Source organism: Pyxicephalus adspersus, chromosome Z, assembly GCF_032062135.1.
Source record: "Pyxicephalus adspersus chromosome Z, UCB_Pads_2.0, whole genome shotgun sequence".
In the NCBI taxonomy this organism is placed as follows: domain Eukaryota; kingdom Metazoa; phylum Chordata; class Amphibia; order Anura; family Pyxicephalidae; genus Pyxicephalus; species Pyxicephalus adspersus.
The window spans coordinates 48,996,668-49,019,631 of record NC_092871.1 but is presented as its reverse complement, the minus strand read 5'-3'; the positions used below and the strand labels follow the sequence as shown (position 1 = coordinate 49,019,631).

At 38.7% G+C, this 22,964-nt stretch overlaps 1 protein-coding gene and 1 pseudogene across 1 annotated transcript in view; both read left to right on the top strand.

Moving 5' to 3' along the window:
- Window positions 1-2,852: 2,852 nt before the first annotated feature.
- Window positions 2,853-22,964, top strand: part of CCDC187 (coiled-coil domain containing 187) — a 66,127-nt gene continuing 46,015 nt past the window's right edge. The window contains exons 1-10 of the mRNA XM_072430566.1: window positions 2,853-2,910; window positions 3,432-3,475; window positions 5,115-5,214; window positions 13,642-13,738; window positions 14,631-15,181; window positions 16,113-16,232; window positions 17,923-18,015; window positions 19,362-19,487; window positions 19,938-20,470; window positions 21,869-21,960. Coding sequence (XP_072286667.1) covers window positions 2,853-2,910; window positions 3,432-3,475; window positions 5,115-5,214; window positions 13,642-13,738; window positions 14,631-15,181; window positions 16,113-16,232; window positions 17,923-18,015; window positions 19,362-19,487; window positions 19,938-20,470; window positions 21,869-21,960 — 1,814 coding nt within the window. The remainder of the gene's footprint in view (window positions 2,911-3,431; window positions 3,476-5,114; window positions 5,215-13,641; window positions 13,739-14,630; window positions 15,182-16,112; window positions 16,233-17,922; window positions 18,016-19,361; window positions 19,488-19,937; window positions 20,471-21,868; window positions 21,961-22,964) is intronic.
- On the top strand, window positions 8,941-10,306 carry LOC140343740 (perilipin-2 pseudogene; annotated as a pseudogene).

The following is a 22,964-nucleotide window of genomic DNA, read 5'->3' as shown; positions in this document are numbered from 1 at the left end:
TAGTAATACAGGAAGCACCTGCTGTAGGTAATAAATAATCCTTATTGTACATTACAATGATTACCAATACAACAGTATACGTCTTGTAATGGTAATGCGTCGTAGGCAAAAAAATGCAAAATACCATATGTGCAGTACAATGCCTTCATTCCATGGTATATATGTGCGCTACATTGTATCTATGCAGAATAGTGTGTGTGTTTTGTATTTTAGCTATACAATATGCTGAAATATTGCAGTATAACAAAAAGTACAAAGACATATGCACTGTACCGTAATGTCTGCTTGCAACGCATGTGTGAGCAGCAAGTGGTGGCATACTGCCGCCTCCGCTAATTTCCCGCCTCCTCATCCCGCTCACACGTAGCCCCACCCCAACGGGCAGATTGCCCCACCCTGTCTAGTCCCTCCCCCCTCACCACCTGTGTACAGGTGAAGGTCTGCTCCGGTGTCAGGTACGTGCTCCAGGCTGATCTATTCCTATAAAATACTATCTAAAAATCTAAATATGAATCTGTATACAGACTTTTTCTTTTTCTGTAGGTTATTATAATACACCACCTCCTCATATATTGCATGCTTTACATACATTTATGTAACCACAATCTCATATTTACAGTTCTCAAGGAGAGGTCTTTTTCTGTGCAGAGAGGATGTGAGGGTTTCTTTCATTGATCGCACTGTCTGAAACAGATGACTTTACATCACTGTTGCACCAACATATATAAATAAATGAATGCTTCTAATATATGGACTGCTGGGAACTGCAGTTGCTTTATTAGGGATCTGATGCTCAGTACAACACTCACTCCATCAGACAGCAGAGACTGTTGACTGAGCTTTGTAAAATAAAGTCATTGCTTTTCATTTTTCATCATTTATGGTTAGATGCCTAAATGTTCACCTTGTTTATTAACTTTCACATCTTCAAAGTGAACAGTTTTCACTCCTTTACCAATTCAAGCTTATTGTTTTTTTTTTTTTTTCTTCTTTTTAGTACTCTATATTAGGAGAATCAGATATTCTCTCAAATATTCTCTGGTAGGAATCTTCCAGGTTCATGTGTTCCAATGGCAGTAATTGATTCCCACTATGGAATGTTTAAGGAAATTCTGGATTCCCTTTTTTATGCACAGAGCTCATAGATTTTCCAAAAAGAAGAAAAAAATATATAGGGGATCTGGAGTCATCAAATTATGGCCACATTTTTAAAGATCCACCATTAGGTGAACAATCTTCCTGTGTTTGGACAGCTTCACACTGAGCAAATTTGGCAAAGTAACTATCTCATAATAAATTGAATAGGATACTTCAAAGACCCATTCCTGCTTTGGTGTTCTAGAGTATTGCAATAAAACATGCATTTTCTTTCATCATGCATGTATATCAATCTTTCTTGCCTTTTTTAACATGGGGGGACCCTTGAAATAAGTTTCAGGTCTTCAGGGAACTCTGGCTATAATTACTACATCCATAACACACAGTACATTAGTGTGGTGGTCAGTGGGAAAATGCCTCCTACATTGCTGGCCATCATAAAGAATGTCACCCTTATAGATTGCCAAAAAAATAATTGGTGTCACTGGTAGCTGACCTGAGAGGTCCAAATTGCTCATTGCTCAAGGAACCCTAAGCAACTTTTGGCGGAACCCTGGTTGAGAAACATCGGAGTAAATATGCCCACGAGTGAATATGGCCCATTGAAAAAAATGGGCTGCCAACATAGCAAATCAGATTTATGACATTTTTTTTCCAACACACTACTCCAGAATGCTGGTAATGTGGTAACGTGCCACTTTGGCCTTTATGACTTGGATGATATGGGACCTTGTCACCAACACTGGTAAAGGGACCTTTAAAGGGTGTGTAGATGGCATAAGACTCATAAGCAAAACTCTTAGGCAGAACAAAGCTGCATTTTCAGAAAAATGTAGTGCCATACAGATGCCTTCACATTACATTCCCACTTAAGTGTATGGTAGAGGAGTCATGGTGTACTGTATATAGAAAACATAGCCATGGTACGAGTATACAGCTGCATACTGTCTGATTGTAAATCCCAGCACTGCCTTTTATATCCATCAAACATGGTGCAAAAATGTGTGTTAATGGCAAAATACAGATGATGATGTCTTTATAGACATGCAAGATTATAGTAATAACGTGATAAAACATAACACTGATACAGATCATAGTTTGTTTTTATCTATGACTATGATTGCAAAAATAATTTTATAAATTACTAACTTGACTTTATTGTCTATGTCATCTACAGAACAGAAACATTAAAGCCTAAGGTAAGCTTGACAGACCAAAAGCTAACATGTTCAGAAGAAGACGATCAATCTAAGACCACCATAGAAAGTACGTTGGTGAGATGGATGCGACATGTGCATAATGAATGGACCTTTGCACTTTCACCATAGATAATGAAATGATCAATAATCAATGTTGAAGAGATTTTTAAGCATGTCATAAATGTTCTGCATGTAATAATGACCGCTTGCTAGAATTGCTGCTTTCTAACTGTATACCAGTTTACTGCACGGCCAAGTTACACAACACAGCCAAGTTCAGGATGAAAACTCCAACCATTACAAACTTGGCAAGATAGAGGTATCTTACCAAGTTGTTAATGGTTAGAGTTTTCATCCTGAACCAGGCCCTGTTGTCATCTGAGAACTTTGTAAATATGTTGAGATTAATCAGAAAGTTGTTCAACTGAGTGGCTTGTAAGAGCGTTGCTGTGGTGACAGTTCACTGCACAAACACACCTTGTAACGAAATAGAGATTAGACTGCAAAACTACAACCCTCAAAACCTCTCCTTATCTTTCATTCTTTTTCAGAATCATGTCTGAAAAGCCAGGCTGGAACACATCTGCCTCCCCAAAATACAGCAACATGCAAGGTAGGGGTGGGAGTCAATTGTCCTTTTTAGATCCAGCAACACGGAGTATTTCAAGAGAGAAGAATTGGGTTGTGGAAGGACCAGGAATCCCCAGCAGCAGTGAGTATTTCAGTGGAGAAGAGTTAGATAGTATCTGGAATAGTTCTCAGCAGCACCTAGTGATTTTTAGGAGAGAAGCAGTGTCAGGAACATTCCTCAGCAACATAGCTTATTTTAGGAGAAGAGAGTCACAAAGTATCAGGAATAATTCTCAGCAGCACAGAGTATTTCAGGGAAGGTGAGTTAGTATTGGGAACAATCCCCAGCAGCACAAAATATTTCGGTTAGCAGAAGGAATTGGTTATCACCATTATGTAAATTTCTCAGACTGTGAATTACATCTACATGAAAAAAAACATGTCTGGGAACTTTCTGTCATGTTTATTGCAGAATGAACACTCATGACCCCTGGTTTGCTTCCTGATGGTCCCAATTCCCCAGGCTAGGAGTGTGTTCTAATTCCAGTTATTTTTTTGTTCTAGATGTCTTTCAAGCGTGGGACAGCTTTATGGAAGCTAAGAATGTGGTAAGTTATATGTTCAAATGAAAGATATAAAATTTAGCCACCCAGATCTGTCACTGGTTACTCCTACACTCTGAATTTTTTTCTTTGGAAGTGAACTGTTTTGGTATAACAAACATTGTTGTCAAACATCTTGTAATGGACTGGAATAAGTTACAGACAATTATGCACTGAATCTGTTTATAATGCTTGTTGTTCCTACTATAGTTCATAACTGACTGATTGCTGCAGGGTGGAACAAGAACTTTATTTTTCTAAATTCCTATTTTATTGATGAAAGGCCTAATTTATCCACAGTAACATTTTAGAAAAGCCACAAAGAGAATTACTTTTTTAATAAGGCCATGTGTCTCTGCATTGGAGCGTGTATAACATTTATATGTAATCATATATTTGGGTATTACTCATCCCCATCATGTCATAGCTGAACAAGTTTGATCCATGAAAATGAAAAGCTCAGCTCTCAACAAACTACACTATACTTCTCAAGATGTAATGCATGGTATTGCAATGTAGACTAGCTGCTGTGCAATTTTGCAATTAAAGCAAGTTATAGTGTAGCCTCTAAGGGTCTTTTTTCAAACTTCCAGGATGCAAAGGAAGCCACACCATACTGGGTACTGCCATCTAGTATGACAGTTACTGTAACAGTCCTAGCAGACTCACAGATATCACTCATGTGGCACAATATAGTTTTCCCCTTCCCTCCTCCCCCATCAACTATATAAAAGTTTTGTAGGGAAGTGAGGGGAAAGGGTTGAGGAGCTAGATCAGCACAGAGAACAATTGGAAACTCCCAGAAGTGAAGAGAACTATGAAGTACAAGAAAGGAGGGACTGTGCTAGGGAATTTACAGTCCTGGAATAGTCAAATTTGCAAACAAATTCAGAGAGACAGTGCAAATCCAAGTAAAAATGTTGCTGTAAGTATGACTTTACAATACTTTGTTTTTCTGTGCATTTACCTTCACATTTTTAAGTTTGTGACTGAGTTTCTTTAAATGGAACACTGTTGAAAAAGCTCTGGTAAACATTTGTGGTTAGGAAGGGCCCAGTGAACTGGAACAAGCTGTCTAGCTGTGGTACAACTGTATCCAAAAACAAATGCCTCGATTTACTTCTTTTGTTGGCAAGTTGAGTCATATTCTAGCTTCACCACAACTACCAACTAATAAAGCCATTACAAATCTGTATGACGACAACACCAATGGAGTCTCCTTAGGGATAATGATAACTAGTTTAAATACACAACTCTTTGTTTATCTAGGTAGAAGGAGTTGAGTAAGTCACATAAAATTCTGGATTATGGGAAAGATGAAGTCGTATACTACAGAAGAAAAACCTCACAGGGAGTAGTGGAGATACAAAGTTGATAGGGGGCATTCGTATTATTAGAAGTATGGAGACACAAATTACAGAGAGGAGATCTCACATTATGTGAGGGATGGAGACATAAACCTGGCATTTGTGGGAGGGATCTTACATTATTGGAAGGATGGAGACACAAACTACAGAGGAAAAACCAAACTCAGTTTAAGACAACGCTGAAATATAATTGTTTTGGTGCAGTACGTTTCCTGTGTACATTTTTATGTATTTGAAGGATTAGTTAGTGTACAGTTGAATTTATTATTTTTTCACAGTTACAGAGGATTGAGAATAAAGCTGATCTTCAGAACAGACGTCGCAGTCAAGCACAGAGAATTCGCAGAAGGCTTGAAATGGACAGAGGCTTATATACTGGTAATTTTCATTACGGAAGTTTTAGAAAATAAACCTCAGTCTAAAAAATAAAAGACAACTCCAGCCAAACTAATAGTTGAAATACCTATAAACTTTTTTTTTCTGCCAGCACATTTGTAATGTATTGTATATCATATTGTGACCCCAGCACTTCTGTTCTGTATGGATGCATAGAAGGTTAAGGACACTTTTCAGAGTCTGCAGAACTGCAAACCCCACTGCCCCACTTCCTGCTTGCTCCATGGTCTAGAAATGGGGATTCTTAGCCTAAGTTACAAAGGGGAAAACTAAAAATGAACTTGATAAAAAAATTAGATTGGACTGGAGGCTAATTTCCCAATTGGTCAGAATACCAGAGCAGGATCTTCTTTTTATTTCCTTTTTTACTGCTCCCCTATTATATTTTAGCTTTGCAGAACTATAGTTCTGCAAAGGCACATGTACTGTGCAGGAATACACTTACATGTACAGATAAGTTTCATAATCCATTATTGCTGTTTCTTTTCCCCTTTTGATTTTATGTCCTATACAATCTTGTTGCCTCCTCTCTTTCCCCCTCCTCTTCCTACTGTATGGCTCCACTGCCCTCCTCTGACTCTTGGGACATGGGCAGCTGGCAAAATATGTGAACAAACATAACCAGGGAGGGTGAAATAATGGATTCTGTCAATGTTAGAAAGAACAGCACTGTGGCAAAATAGGATAAATGCCTAAGAATTCCTTTTATCTAAGGTACAGAATTTGAGGTTGCATTGTGATTCTTTCTGACACAAAAATCAATGCTGATTTTTTTCCCTATAGTAGCAGTTAAACATGGTTAATGATCATGCATTTCAGACTTTGTAGTGGATGATGATACTATGCAAAATGTTTGCAACAGACTGGTGTGAAGTTCCTAAAGGCCGAAGCTTCAGCCTGTTGCTGTGACCCATATATATATAAAGCTTCCAGGGAAAGAGAGTGTTAATAAGTTTCTAGGAAGAAACCAGGTTCTTTAGCACCCTAAAGCTGGCCAAGGGAGTGAAGGGAGTTGGGTTCCTTGGCCCAACCCAATCTTGACTGGGATATATGAACCTGCACTCAGGTGCAAGGGGAGTAGGAAGTAATCAGCCAGAGGGATCCAGGCTGGGAGTGAGCAGTCAGAGACTGGAGAGAGCCAGAGGGATCCAGGCTGAGAGAGTGCTGGAGAGTTCCAGGTTTAGAAAGTGCTGGAGGGTTCCAGGCTGAGCAGGAACGGGCCTGTGAACAAGCTTGTGGGGAATCAAGCTGGAGGAGGTTGCTGATGATGCTGTCCTGTGGACCTCTTTGTTTGTTTGCTGGACTGTGGAAACCCCAGGCTGGAGAAATGGACCTTTACAAGAGACCTAGTTTGGACTTAACCTTACCGTGGGGCTCATGCTGACGGACTGAGGACAATGCACACCACTAGGCTTAAGTAAGACTCTTATTTTTTTATATTGTTTTTCTTTTGTGGCTAAAACTAAGCAGCTTTTAAAACTTGCCAAATTAAGTGGCGTTTTTGATAAAAGCCTTGCTGCTGCAGTCTGTTGATCCCCAAACTTCACAACTGGTGCAGGATGCAGGCAACAGCACTGCAGAAAAAGTTTGTCGTTTAAAAATGAAAAGTGACATTTAAAGGGCTAGGCAACCAAAATGTTTCTCTTGTTGCTATGGAGGAGCTACTACTACAACTGGCGTTGGGCACTGTGCAGGTAGCCACAAAAGGGTAGATGGTAGCGCTTTGGGAAGCAATGGCAGCCCAAGCTGCGGCCCTACAGGAAGCCACAGAGTCACAATCTAGGATGTTGGCTGAGACTGTGCAAAGGCTAACAGAGAGGCAAGAAACCATGAGGGTTGCCTCTGGCAACCAGGCCATGAGGGAAGGCAGCCAATTTTTTCCAAAAGTTGACACCCACAGATAATGCTGTCCGGAGGAACCCCGGAATCAGCATGACTACACCCAAAGTGTCACTATTTTTCCAGCGGGAGTTCCAATCACGAGTTTTCACCATTTAGAGAGGAGACCCTGTACAGTGCTGGCAGTGTTCGGTCTTCGGCCACAGTGGGGTCCAATGTCCGCTGCAGGAAGTACCCATGGAGTATGGAGGATCACGGAGGAGGTCCATCTACATTCAAAGAGGGTGTACTATTGATCCCGAGCCTGGCCAGTCCTCTGAGGTGGGGTGTCCCGAGCCTGGCAAGTCCTCTGAGGCTGCCCCACAGGTGTCCCTGCATGCCCAACTGGTACATAACATGGATCATGAATACACCACTAAGGAGGCCTTTCAGAAGAATTTCTTTGCTGACTGGAGAGCGCAAAAGACTAAAGAAGAAAAGAAGACCATAAAGCCATTGGATAATTGTGAAAGTTTTCCTTTGATAGAAATGGAGAGGAAAGCATTGCCGAAAGAGGAGAAACAGAAATTAAAGGAGGAGGCCAATACGCGTCAGGAAGAGTACAAATATTGCATATTGGACGGGCATCGGAAAAAAATCGGAAACTTTTAAATTGAACCACCAGGTCTTTTCCGCGGCTGAGGTGACCACCCCAAAATGATAATAAAAGCAGAAGATGTCATTATATACTGCAGCAAAGACTCAAAGATTCCAGAGCCTCCTCCTGGCCAGTGGAAGAAAGTACGCTTTGACAACATGGTCAGCTGGCTGGCTTCCTGGACAGAAAATATTCAGAGTTCAGTCAAGTACATCATGCTGAACCCCAGTTCAAAACTCAAAAAGGAAAAGGATTGGCAGAAATACAAGAACATGGAATCTGATGGGTCTGAAGAAGAGAAAAAAACTGTTGCCAAGAAAACTCCTGTCAAAAAGCCTGCAGCCAAGGAAAGCTAAAGGAGGAGTCTAAAGATGAGGAAGACTCAGAAAAAGGAGAAGCAATAGGAACAAATTCCCCTGTTGCTAAAGGTAAAACAGCTACTTCTGCCAAAAAAGATGACTCTAAGGCTAAAGAGACAGAAGCTACAGGAGAGGATATGGAAGCTTCTGAGAAGACTGGGGACTCTTCTGAAACCCCAGCTGAAAAGATTCCTCCGCTACAACCCCAGCTTGTTTCTAAACCCCCATCACAAGAGTCCAAGGAATCAAAATCTATGTCTGAAGAAACTGAAACTGCAAAACCTTCAGCGAAAGCAACTGCTCTTGTACCAACTGAGGTTCAGGTTGAAGAAAATATCACTGTGGAAGATGCCTATGTGTTAACTGAGATTGAAGCTAAAGAAAGTGTGCCTGTACTGACTGACAAGGATTCTTCCCTGCTGACTGAGGTACAGGCTGATGAAAGTGTTCCTGTGTTGGCTGGGGAAAAGTTTCCTCTTGTTGAAGTCCAAACTAAAGAATGGGATCCTGTTTCAGCTGGGACTAAAGAACAGCCCGGAGATGTTGAATCTGAAGATGAAGATAATGAAGGGACAAAAGAGAAAGAGGAAGAAGTTGGCTATCTGCAACTGGGCTTGGCCTACCAGTACAGTAGCAATCACGATAGTGCTATACCTCACTTCACACAGTCTACTGAAATCATAGAGAAGAGAGTGGCTCTAATTTCAGAACAGTTTAAAAAAGCTGCAAATTAATCCACTGAGAAAATTCAGAAGGAAATGGATGAATGGAATGGACTTCTTCCAGGCATTAAAAAGAAGATTCCAAAGAAGTGATAGTATCTCTGTTTCTAAGAAGATGTGAGAGGAGTTTAAATATTTAAGTGAAGTAAAGATGGGAAAAGCTGTCCCGGTTTTGCCTGATGAACTGGATTCTCAGGGGCATATTGAGGAAGGTGTTGTTAAATCAATAGAAGTGAAGGCTGAAAAGTTGCTTGGAAACAGGAAGCCTTCAAACCAACAAAAAATAAAAAGAAAGGTGTAAAGAAATTTTCCAATGTAAGCTGTGCAGCTATACTTGTCCCAGAATCTCAAATCTTGATTGTCACATGCAGAGGCACATAAGAACTCGTTCTGGGGAAAAGCTATATGAATGCTACATTTAAAGCAGTGTTCTTCTACTGAACAAGGAAAGAAGTGCCACTCCTGTATCAACATCAACATCAGAATTCTCACAAAAATGAAAAGCGATTTAAATGTGATTGGGGTGTGGCAGAGAAAAATGTGAAGACCATCACCACAGTGGCTGTTTATGGTGCCATGCCAATAATAAATAAACTGGAACCCAGCCTGCTGTAGCATACAACATAGCAGGCATTGGATTGGATAAGATTGAAGAGAGGCTGCCCATTTTGTATCAGCCAAGTCACAAGATTGTAGCTACTGCCTCAAAGGCTGTCCTTGGTGCTAAAGATGCAATGATTCAAAGTATACCTGGAGTGGTTGATAAGACCAAGGGAGCAGTGTATGACAGTGGGGAGATGACCAAATCTGTTGTAAATGGAAGCATCAACACTGTGCTTGGGAGCCGTGCAGTGCGCAAAATGAGCAGCAGTGTTTATAATGCTCTTTCAAAGTCTGAAACTCTTCTTGAACAATACCTACCATCAACTCATGAGGAACTAGAAAAGGAGGCGGCAAAAACAGAGGGGTTTGAGGTGTCGAATGACAAGGCAAGCCACTACGTTCGCTTGGGATCACTCTCTACCAAGGCACGCAAACCTGCTTACCATCAAGCATTGGCAAGATTCAGGGATGCTACCGTGTTTCCCCGATTTTAGGACATCCCCATTAAGTAAGCCACCCCCGATTTTTAAAAAAATAATTAAAATAAGACACTCACCCGTTTATAAGACAGCTCCAGATATCTGATCCTGTGTACTGTAGTCTTCTTCATGGAAAAATAAGACATCCCCTGAAAATAAGACCCAGGGCATATTTTGGCATTTCAAAAAATATAAGAGAGTGCCTTATAATCGGGGAAACAGGGTAAATGCAGAAGTCTGGAGGCCATTGCTCAGCTACAGTCTACAGTTGACCTGATTGAATATGCCAAGAAGAACATGAAGATGCCAATCAGAAGATACATGATGCACAGTAGAGGCTCTACACCAAAAGGGAGAAACCTGGACGAAAGCAGAAAGTGCAGTCCAAGCAAGAAGGTTCAACCAAGTAGTAAAGATAAAGCAAGAACTGCGTGAAGAGTTAACAAAGGAGGAAACTGACATTCTGAGTGATACCTGCACTAAGCTTAAAGAGCAGAAGAAATTACTAACAAAGGAGAAGGAAGAACTGCTGGAGCTGAAGGATGATGTTCAGGAGTACAGTGAGGATCTGGAAGAAACTGATTTAAAGAAAAGACGCTTTGCCGAAGTCACCTATAAGATACCAGAGAAAACTTGGTTCCGAGCACCGGATCTCTAAAAAGAATTTTTTTTGTGTGTGTGTTGGTTGTTTGTGCTTTGGCCTAGAAAAACAATGCAGTCGTCCTAGCCAGGATTAATAATATGGGGAAAATGTGTGTCCCTAAAATGTCAAGGAAAGTGTTAAAAAGGCTCCAGGGAAAGAGAGTAGTAATACGTTTCTAGAAAGAAACCAGGTTCTTTAGGGCCCTGGAGTCGGCCAAGGGGGTGAAACGGTGGGTTCCTTGGCCCAACCCAATCTTGACTGGGATATATGGACCTGCACCCAGGTGCAAGGGGAGTAGGAAGTAATCCGCCAGAGGAATCAAGGCTGAGAGTGAGCAGTCAGAAGCTGAAGAGTGCTGGAGGGATCCATGCTGAGAGAGTGCTGGAGGGATCCATGCTGAGAGAGTGCTGGAGGGATCCATGCTGAGAGAGTGCTGGGGGGATCTATGCTGAGAGAGTGCTGGAGGGATCCAGGCTGAGAGAGTGCTGGAGGGATCCAGGCTGAGAGAGTGCTGAGGGATCCAGGCTGAGCAGGAAGTGGCCTGTAAGCGAACTTGTTGGGAACCAAGCTGGAGGAGCTTGCTGTTGATGCTGCCCTGTGGACCTCTTTGTTTGTTTTCTGGACTGTGCAAACCCCAGGCTGGGGGATTGAACCTTTACAAGAGACCTAGTTTGGACTTAGCCTTACCGGGGGGCTCATGCCGACGGACTTTGGACATTTCACACCACTAGGCTCATATTTTTTATATTTTTTATATTTTTTTATATATTGTTTTTCTTTTGTGGCTGAAGCGAAGCAGTTTTGTTTAGTGTTTCCTAAATAAAGTGGTGTTTTTGATGAAAGTCGTACTCCTGCAGTCTGAGTTGATCCCCAAACTTCACTATATATATATATATATATATATATATATATATATATATATATATATATATATATATATATGTATATATATATACACAAAACTATGATATGGTCTTATAAATATGTTGCAATACACATACATTTTTTTTTGCTGTGAATTTAAAAGGAGCCTAAATTTCTCTACCATCCATTTTAAAGAAAACTGATTATTAATAGTACTTAATAAGATACAAAAGCCAAACATTACAGCCAAGATAACTATAAAAAAGGAAATGGTACTTTGGGCACAGGTCAATTACAAACAATTTGAATTCAATGCGTGCAATAGGAGAATAGGAGACTTTTTGTACAATAAGGCCATAAATTGTACAATAAATCATAAACGCATAAACAGATAAACAGTAAAATGTTATTTGAAAGTCAAATGCAGAGAATCAGCTAGACACCTACATGATCAAATTGCACAATAAAACTGGGGCCTTATTAAAAAACACTGATACAGCAAAGCATGAAAAAAGCCTTAAAAAGGGTTTAGAGATTTTAGTAGCAACAGCGAGCTATCAAAGCCCAGATCCATATAGTTGTCAAGACAGGACTATATGAGCAGAAATCTATCCAAGAATTCAAACAGCAAACTTTTTGATTAATCAAGCATCATTACATTTTACGTTTTACCTGAGCTATTCTTGGAATGGCCGAGCAACAAGCCTTCACAAAGACCATCTTAGCAAACATGAATAACTATGTTAACAGATGAATTTAAGTTTAGTGCAGCTGGGGAGCTTGAGGTTAAGAAACGCCTCCGCAGGTCTAATTGGAAATGAGTAGCCCAACATCTCGTAGGCACTAGGTTATAAACAATAATTTAGAATTGCCCAACCTTAGGAACCTGCATACAATTAGGTACCATATACTACTGCATTAGGAATTTGTAACTGACCTTAACTGTTGAAGCTTTGATACTGTAGTGGTCCATAGAATCCCAGATTTTTACCCAATCCTCCGTGTCTAATACAGCATCAAGGTCTTCTTTCCACCAGTGCGCTGATGGCAAATGAGAGGGAGCCTTGCCCTTCAGGAGGGAAGCATCAATAGGAGTAAACACACCTTCAGCCTGGGGATCATGTAGGCATATGTGTTTGAAGAGAGTAGAGGATCTCAGCGAGAAGGCAAAATGGTTAATCGCATAAACAAAATGCTTGAGTTTAAAGTGATTATGTGCCTCATGAAAGTGCTCTAAAAGATGCATAGCTGTATTGTTGACTAAATTGTATACAATATATATACCCTGATCTACCTACTCACAGGGCAAAGGAAATCTATTTAGGAAAGTTTAAGAGGTTTATACTAAATTTAATAATACATTTTATAATAATTTTACATAATATATAACTTAGGTTGTTTTTATTTTGCATGGGACTTAAACATAACAACTTATATAATAATACAACGTATAACTATATAAAACAATTGTTATTTGCACTTTGTATAGCTAAGAGTGTAACTGTAGCCATGTGTAAGCTTTGGGACCCAGAAGCATCAGCCAGAACCGTGATTTCTCAGTGTCTAAAGTTAACATCAGCTTTTGAAAAAAAAAAATTGGAAAATATAGTTTAAAAACCTTAATGTGATAGCTATAGAGACAGTAAGCATTCTGTATCTGTAAAAGGAGTTACCTTTCACTTGGAGATTAGAGAAGCAGAATTGTCTTTTAATGGTTTTGCTACAGTGTTTTTTTCACACATAATGTGTAGAGCAATAAATATAAATCAAGCTGTATTATAGGTTAATTTGTTCTTTATTAGACCACATTGAGCAGTTGCAGTCTGTGAGTCTGATTTATTAAAGCTCTTCAAGACTGGGGAGGATACACTTTCTACAGTGAAGCTGGGCAAACCTGGAATGGATGTCCTAAAAGTAATATTTGTTAGCAAATGATTGGAAATCCTGGAGCAGATCCATTCCAGGTTTGCTGGATCACCCAGCTTCACTGATGAAAGTTTATCATCTCCAGTCTTGAAGAGCTTTAATGAATCAGGCCCTGTGTGAGAGCTAACAACTTATCTCAGACACACCAGAGTGCTGTATGTACCAAGGCAAAGTGCCAGGCTTTTTTGGGTCTTGATAATAGACTAATTTATTTGCAGATGTAATTCATACAAGGGCAAGTTGTAACTTGTCTGGTTATCATATGAAATAATGGCTGGCAGCTACAAGGGGCTGCTGATGAAACTGTAGAACTTATCAAACAATATTTGATTTCTAGGTCCAGATACTTTATCTGAAGATATAAACAATTCTATATATCATGAACAAGAGGAGGGATTTCAGAGGATATCAGAGCAGACATTCCCTTTATATAGGTATGAATATTAAAAAAAGTATATCCAGTCTTTAAGTGGATGACATGTATCTTGTTATGTACTGTGCATCATTACCAACTGCCATGTTATCTTCTTTACTCTACTTTTTTATAATATGCTATCATTTCTTTTAAAGTTGCTGTAGTGTTTGTTGCACAATATTGCTCGGAACTTGCAGTGTTTTTCCACCGGGATATGGGGGGGGGGGGGGGGGGGGGGGGCGTGATATCGAAGGGAGACATTGCTGGGAGTCAATTTTTATCCTGTAACAAGAAGTATTTGAGATGCGACCTTCATAGCAGCATAATCCCTGATTATTCTTAAAAATTAAAACTAACAATGTAAACACAAACTAAAAACTACTTTCTGTAAAAAAGGCTGTTTATACTGTAAGAGCACAGTCAGTGTTAATATTTTATGTTTATGCCCACCCAGGGACAAACACAAAGCTTGGTCCAGGTACTTTCTGCGCAGTTTTGTGATGCATTGTCTTGCCGGCTGCGTCTCTTGCAGGCTGCGTGTCAGTTTTTGTAAGGGACAACATATTATATTACTTTTCATATCTGATTTATGTGAAAATGTGATAATATGTGCAGAGAAATTTGCAAACTCACAAACATGGGAAATTTTGAAAGCCAAAACTGTATTACATTAAAGAAAACTACCAACTTTTTGCATTCAGTGGCTATCGCTTTTAATACGCATTCATGTGAACTTCTCTACTACAGAAAACATTATTCTCTAATTACCCTTCTGCTCCCTTTAACACTTTGTGTAAAAATGTACTATATTTTTTAACATGCAAGCTTTTTATTTATAGAAAAGAGTCAGATAGACACAGTGGTAGGCAAAAGTCTATTGTGAATCCCTTTCTAATTTCTTTTAATGAAAGCTCATCTCCAGATCAAGCTGATCCCCATTTGTCTGGTCCTAACCTGGATAGAGGAAGTTTAGAAAAATACAGCACCTGTCCCCAGAACACTTTGGAAATGGAATTCTACAACAATTTTAGTGGTGGCAGCACTGCCATGGAAAGCTATTTTGCAGATGAAGATGTAGAAAAAATTTTGGAGACAGATAAGTTGTGTCCTCAAGTTCCAACTCCAGAAAGTACAGTGCAAGTGGTAAACCCTTATTTAAGGATGGCCTGTCCTCTTTCTGCTCATGGAGTTCAAGATACAATTTCCAAATGCTCTTCCCCGGTTGCCTTTACACTTCCAAAAAGTGACATTTATGTTCTAAAGCTTGAGTGTTTGAAAAACAGATCTCCTGGAAGCAAACTGGAAAGGCTAAAAGAAAGGATTAGAGAGCAAAGGAGGCGACAAGAAACAGGGAGAAAGGACTTTACAAAATCTCAGCAACACCCAGAGCTGGCTCCCAAAATAATGACCATGCAGAAAATTCGCAAGGTGACATTTGGGCCACCACCACCTATTTACAAAGGTAAGTTTGCCCTCTTGTTTTTCGTTGTATGACAAATCCTGACAGTATGGCAGTTTAATTTACTTCCAGGGACACTTCATCCTTCTAATTGTCAGCAGTGGTAGATCTATGTTTTGAGTCTTCATTTAGATATGAAAATATTTTTGAGTGGCAGGTTTCAGTTTCTTAGAAGCAGCACATGCCAAAAGTCAATTCGTCATGCTGTGGTGTATGCTAGATGAAATGTGAAAATACAAGTGGAGGAAAGTACAGTGAGAATATAAAGGGGAGTGTGTTCTGAAAGAAGTGTAAAACCAACTTCAAAAAATGCTAGTGGCCTGTCTGAGCTTTAGGTTCAGTGCTTTTACCATTTTTTTTGGTCATTCATCCAGAACATGTAACCTAACCAGGCTTTATTGGCTTAATGTATAATGTTTGCTTGCTAATGGGTATAAATAATTTATATGAAATTTTGTGGACCCCGCATCTGAATACTAAAGAAAAAGTAAATTTTCTTTACTGTACTTTTGAAACTACATAGGGTGTGCCTTTTTTGCAGTCATTAAAAAAAGCATCTTAAGTTATATTAGGATATACATCTTGCCAGTTTTATGGACAAGCTTTAATATTGTTTGTTATCCCATTAGAGAAATTTTTTCTTACTTTCCATCCCTGTGTTGCCCAAATAGGGGAGGGTTTTTAACTAGGACAGAATAGCACAGACAGACATTTTTAGGTTTGTCTGCATAGGTTCATTCCTTCAGTCAGCACCCAAGGGATTACAACTCATCATACAGAAATTTTCAACCGGGGGGGTTTTAAATGACATCATGAAACATACCTTTTTAAACTTACATGAACCTAACCTTTTTGGAATTTCTTTTAATCTGCTTGAGTTTATCAGTAGTTTATATAGCATATTCAGTTAGGTAACCATAATTTTATGTCAAAGGGTTCAGTGCTTCCAAGAAAAAGGCATCTCTAGTGCATCCCGATGAGTGTGTTGTTACCAGAGAAATTGAAAAAATAAAGAAAAAGGACCACAAGACCCAAAGAAAAGCCCACTTACAAGGTTAGTAGAACTGTGAGTATATTACTTGAACTGCATCTGTGGAAGAAAACACAATGAGCAATAAACATTTACCAGATCTCATTTCATCTTTCCATAGCATTCCCTGCATTCGCCCCTTTTTGAAAGTATTTGCAGAAATAGACCTGATGCCAAAGGCTCTATTTCTATCCCCTCTATTTACCATCTTCTTCACACAAACCAGTCCCCCACTCTATGCTAAATTTATACATGGTAATGAGGGAACAAATTGAGGGCTGGGAATTACCACCCGATACCTTGTTCCACATATGGATGTATGTAGACGAGCTCCATCTGAATAAACTACAAGGAGAACATTTACAAAACTTTGTTCTGATGGCACCTTACCCCGGTGATTCTTCACTGACTTTTTACCACTGTAAATCCAGCACAGTGGTAGTGTGGAGCTACACTAGGGTTACACTAGAGCACATTTTCCTTTTAGAAGTTACTCACCACATCCCCCCTTTAGATCTCAGTTATTAGGGTTACCACACTCTAATTACATCTCTTTTGATGATGACTATGCCTCCCTCTGTGGAAGCTCTGTATAGCAGGATTCAGGGTATCTATCTTATGGCATCTATTGAGGAAAGGAGTGAAAAATTCCATAAGATTTGGGAAGATTGGGACACCTTTTGGATGACCCACTTTCCCTAGCTGTTTACAGATTCACCCTCCCTCTTCCCCCTCATCTTTCTTTTCTTTCCCCTTTTTTTTACTTTTTTTTTTTTTCTTTTACCTTTTTTCTTCTTCTCCTTTAGTTGTTGGTGGCTTGTCCTCTGAGTTTACGAGTGGACCTATTTGCTTTGTTTGCTTTTTCTTGTTACTGCCTTATTTTAAACACAAATTTGATGTCACTGATTTTCAGGACTTTTGCTTAACAGTTGTAACAGCTCTGTTGTAATTTAGCCTTGATGTTATGTCTTTGACCTACTCTAACATTGCTTTGTGTTTTTCCCGTTGAAAACCTTTTTTTTGGCTCTACGTTGTTCGATATATCGCTCTTTATTTTTGAAAATCCTAATTAAAAATACAATTAAAAAATTAGCAGGTGTTTTAATTTGCCACATTGAGGTCACAAACAGCAATTTGAACCTGACATAGATTTCCCCTATCCTTGCTCTAATCTAAAACTAAGTTTGTATGGAATTGGCATTTAGGCAAAATTAAGCAAGTATATCATAACTCCCTTTATTTCTCTTATGCCTTACAAGACCATGATGTGGCTACTAATATATGCATTAATGTCATATACCAATTAGGCTTCAAACAGTGGTGGCTCTGTAGGATGTTGGACAGCTGGGGAGGTGGTTAAATGTTCTTAGTACCCAAAATCAGACTTGAAACAAGGCAGAGGCATAGAGTGTGAAGACCTGAAGGCAGTATAGAAAAAAAACTGTTGTCATTCTCCCTATGTATGTAACAAAACTGCTGATATGCATGTCCATACAAATACTTTTGGCAGTTGAAACAATTTCTGTATGTTTGGCTTTTATCACTTGGGTCTGCAAAATACTCTGATGCTAGCTGTATCACAAACTAGCATTAAGTGCAAATAGAGATTGGGGAAGATTGGGCTTGAATGTTTTATACAACTAATGAAATCTGACATTGTGATTAGAAAGTGATTCATTTGGTTAAAACTTAAAACATCCATTCATTATTGCAGCACTCAGGTTCACTAAAGGAAAGGCAAACTGTCCAGTTTCTCGGAAATTGTCCTTTAAGTCCGTTTCACCTGAAAGGAAGGAAAAAAATTCAGGTGGGTGTAATACCTCTAAGGCTGTCTTTTTTGGCAAGAAGACGCATATCAGACTGCCCTGTACATTTGTTTTTTATATCTTGATTTTTGATTTGTTTCAGGATCCTATGTTTAGATGTTCAAAATCAAATAAATGAATGTGTTTTTTCTGAGTCTGTCTATATCCAGATTAACTATCAATGGTACAGTATATTACTAATTCATTCTTGGTTATTATTTGAATAATTGTTTGTAGTGTTCAGAGCTGCCACATCCATGCATTTCCCTGCCAATGAGTCAGCATTTACCAAGCAAGTAAAAAAGTAAAAACAAAAAGCAATTACTCTATTTTTTCAGATATTGTTTTACAGCACTATGTTTCAGTTTCCCATGGTGCACAGTTGCCTAAAATGTCTGTAAAATTGGTAGCAACTTGTTACAATATTAACATTAGGATCTGTAAAATATATAGCAGAAGTGGCATTTACTTTACATAAATATGACTTGCCTCAAAATGGATAAAATATCAAATTTAAGGGTTTAATGGATTATTTGAAAAATGGTCTTGTGCCCCGACAGGCTCGTCCCCCAAGATCATGGCCAGAGGAGGCATTTGTCATCACAATTCTGAGTGTCATGAGTTTTTTTTCAGTCATTAGTTTCTGTCAGGGGCGATGTCAGGACAGAAGCTCAGATAAGATAAATTGGAGTTCAGAGGTCAGAGTCACCATTCCACGGAGTTTGATGAATGGAAGCCAGGTCGAAAATTTGCTGCCAGAAAATTAATTTGCAGTTTGCTTACAAAGTCACACTTTAAGCACAGTGAGGCAGACAATGTGGGGGGAAATGCTGAAATCTGCAAATATTGTAACATTTTATATGTTTTGGTAAAGGAATTAACCCATTTTACAGGGGTTCTCCATGAAAGACTACAAAAAAACTTTTACTGAGGAGCAGAGTTGTCAAAGTCACTTGCATCCCCAAACACTTACGTTTTCTCTGAAGAGTCACCATTTTAAGGCTGACTAGTTAGTGAAAAAAAATATATATATATATATATATATATACATATATACATATATATATATATATATATATATATATATATTTATATATATATATATAGGGAGAGTATGTTATTTTTTATTAAAGGTGTAAGTTTCACACAGCCCTCATGTCTAAAAAAAATGTATGATCTAATTGCTGTTTATCTTTACTGAGAAAGTAGAAATAATGTAACTCTTTTGACAAAAGTGATAGTAGTTGTTATGCAGAGACAAATATTGTGTTTTATATGCCTTCATTAATGGTCACTGTCATTTATGCTTCATTGTCAACCCATGATATCTCATTCATCTTATATACAGGTTATGATCCTTATGGAGCATCTGCCTGGAGGGAAGGACAAAAGCTTGTCCAGCAGATCCTAGGACCTTTACCCATCGCTTTAAGGAAACGCAGAGTGTGTGAGAAACAAGAAATACTTCAGCATGGTAATTTATTAACACTTTTTTAAACCTAATGAAACATTCCCCATTACATTAATTATTGCAAACATACCATTACCTGGTAAATACATGTGAACAGCATCTACGTGTGAACTGTATAGCTGTCAAATAATTTCCACCTGGGGATTTGTCCCCTTTATTTGTCCTGGTCTTTCTCTTTCAAAAAAAAATGACAGACGTTTTACCTATTTCCTACACTGTTTTCAAAACCATAAAAACATTTTGGCAAGACATACATGTAAAGTCATGAATTTACTGTTGTGGTCCTTCAAGCCCTACTAGCTTATGAAAAATGGCCAGCACTTATTACTGCTAATGGGCTCTCTATCTTTTCACCCACTAAGGGCCTAACTTAAGGTTTGAATTGGCGTATTTTGAACTTTTGTTTTTCATACGGTACAGATTAATAAATACAATTTCTTTCTCCCTCCCTAGAAAATTGTAGAAATATATGCCAGAAAATAGGATGTCAAGACAATTTAGGGGAAGAACACCTGCGGCATAAACGGGAGAGCAGCCAAAGCCCAGATATGCTTCAAGTCCTAAGAGATATCCAGGCTGGCAAAAAAATGTTGATGAGCCCATGTAGGAGTTTGAGAGAAGGCTATGAGAAAGTGTCAAATGAAAGCGTGTCAAGAAATGTTTCTCCAAAAAGACCTCGATCCAAAACAGACAGCCATGACAACAAGGTCTTTGGAAAGGAGAATGTCCATGTTGGTGAAAGTGGACTGCCAAACAGCACCAAAGTGCGCAGTTACAGTGTGCAGGAAGTTCGCAATTTCATGAAGCGGAAGATAATAGAAAGACAAAAAGCAGAGAAGGAAAACAAGAGCAATATGCATAATGCTCTGCAAACAAAACAGGAGCAACTAAGTACCATCCTTAGAAAGCAAAAAAAAGCTTTCCCAAAAAAACATGCATCTGTCAAGATATCTGCTTATAAGAATGACATCAGTACTGGAGCATGTGTAAGTAACTGCTAACACTGCATTGAAAACAATACCTACCTGTCTTATTACCTGAACAACCAAACCCTGCTGCACTGCAGATCCAAGACTTCTGCAAAATGTTTACCATTCTGCAGTTTGGTAATGACACTTCTGGTGTCTCTAGCTAAACTCCTAACATTATTGCAGGACACAGTGGAATCAGAAGAAACCACCAAACCCAGAGGAGCAAAAGGCACCCTGAACTATGGTGGATGATGAATCCTTGAGCAATCTTACATTTTTAAAATCAGTTGAGATCTTTGTCATGGGTAGTGGGACATGTATTGCATTTATTCTTTTACTAGCAACAAAGTTTAAAACAAATGTTGGCTTTTGGATTTCCTTACAAGTTGTGGAGGTGTCAGTTCTATATTTGGTGCTTTAACACTTAAAGGAAAGGAAGCAACATTGGGTATAATTTAAGCAGTTCTTTTTCTTATTTGTATATTGAGGTATTTAAATCCCAACAAAACCACTAAATACAATTGAAACACAAATATTTGAACCGTTGCTAACGGATTATTTATAATTATATTCAGCTAGTTTTGTCATTTACATTCTGACATATGGTCAGCTGGGTGACACAAATGTTCATTACTGCAGTGAGCAATATCCTTCTTTGATCACTAGGTTCAGTAAAATTCTGTGCTGTACTTTTTTTAGTTACTCACAGCACATTGTAATATAAATAAAGGATTTATTATATTATAGAATATAATATAAAGGATTCAAACTAGCTTAGAGTTTACAGATTCTCATTACTAAATCTAATATCTGATTATGATGAACATACTATTTTTGACATTTGTGTACAATTCCTGTAGGCAACATGTCACTTCTGACCAATCAGCTGTTTTTTTTTCTTGTGGAGGAAGAACCACAGTGCAACTGCAAACACAAGGGTAATATGTGCAAAAGCATTAATTTGCAATGCAGTTTGCTGCTCTTGGGCTCCTGGGCTATGTACCAGGGAGCAACTTGCCACATGGTCTGAAACCACAAGTGTCAAAAAAATCTAAGTCTTTGAGGACCACCCCTCTTCTCCATAAGAGTGCTCAGTGGTCATTTATCAGTCTGGTTTATTTTTTATTTTATTTTATTTTTTATTTATCTATTTTTTTTATATTTTTTATTTTATTATATTTATTTTATGAGCAATATCGGGACACTGTACATATGTGAGATTTTTGCCTTGGATGAGCATGACTGTTCCTCTTAGTCAGGAATCATGTTATATGTGTACATAGCTTTATAGCTAATTTTGTAGGGCTGTAACTTGTCACTTTGGTTACAAATAAAAAACAGTGTTTTTAAACTGACATTGCCCTTAGAATCTATGGTATTAGACCCATCTTTTTACCTGAATTTATTTTGTAGGTAATGACAAAGGTGGATAATATTAGGAGAGACCTGTCTGAGTGGCTACATTCGACCTCTGACAACTTGCTGAAAGAAGAACCTAGAGGCAGGTAAGGTTGACTGGATGTTAGACATCAGGTGAAAAAACTATAAGAATTGATATGATATGGAACTAAACTTCTTAGGTAAACTATGAAATATTTAAAAAAAATTCAAACCAAAGCTCAATAGAGGAACAACAATGTAAATATTATTGCACTCTATTTATTACCAAAAAATGTGCATCATCCCAATGCTGCAAGTTTAACCAGATGTATTTACTGGGTGCCCTACATACCCATACAAAAAACACTTCACAGAAGTACACAGACATATAGAGTAGGTTGTTGTCTATAGTGCTGCTGATGCTACTAACACTTGCAGACAACCCCCCCCCCCCCCCCTGTCAAAATAACAGCCAGGAGTTGTTGTGTAAATACAACAAGTGTAGAAGCTGCTGCTGTTAAAAAGAATGGCTATATGACAGTATTTTTAGGATAGAGAGGTAAAAGAGACAACATTTCTTAAAAACATTTATTTTGTATCAGATGAAGGGAATGAGCTTGATTTGCATATGATGTTAGTTTAAACTGATTCTCATCCTTACACAGGTACAGAATACTCTCCTGTACTTAAGTAGCATACCCTAAACCATTGTGAGAATCTGCAGCAAGTCAGCTAAAACCCTTATCATTTCCTGAATGGAATACATTTACCATTGTTTAGCTCTTTCCTCCTCTGCCTTACTGTTCTTTCCTTTACCTAAATATATGAATTTCAGTTATTTAGTTGTAGGTTCTCCATCATGTGTGAGTTACCTAGAACAGTCTGCTTTTCAGGAAAGCTCATTCCTCCAGGCTCAACTCTATGCCCCTGATTCATCAAGTAGAATCGGATTATCGCTCGCGCATTCGTATTAGCGATGCGGAATTGTACGCGGTCGCGCTATTCAGCAACTGAAAAAGCTCGCGCACGGAGCCGCGCTTATCCGACAGCTTTTTACTGGCGATCTTGCATTAAAAGTCACTGTTCCCCTAAAAAATCATTCTTTCTAATGGCACACATATTACCCTTA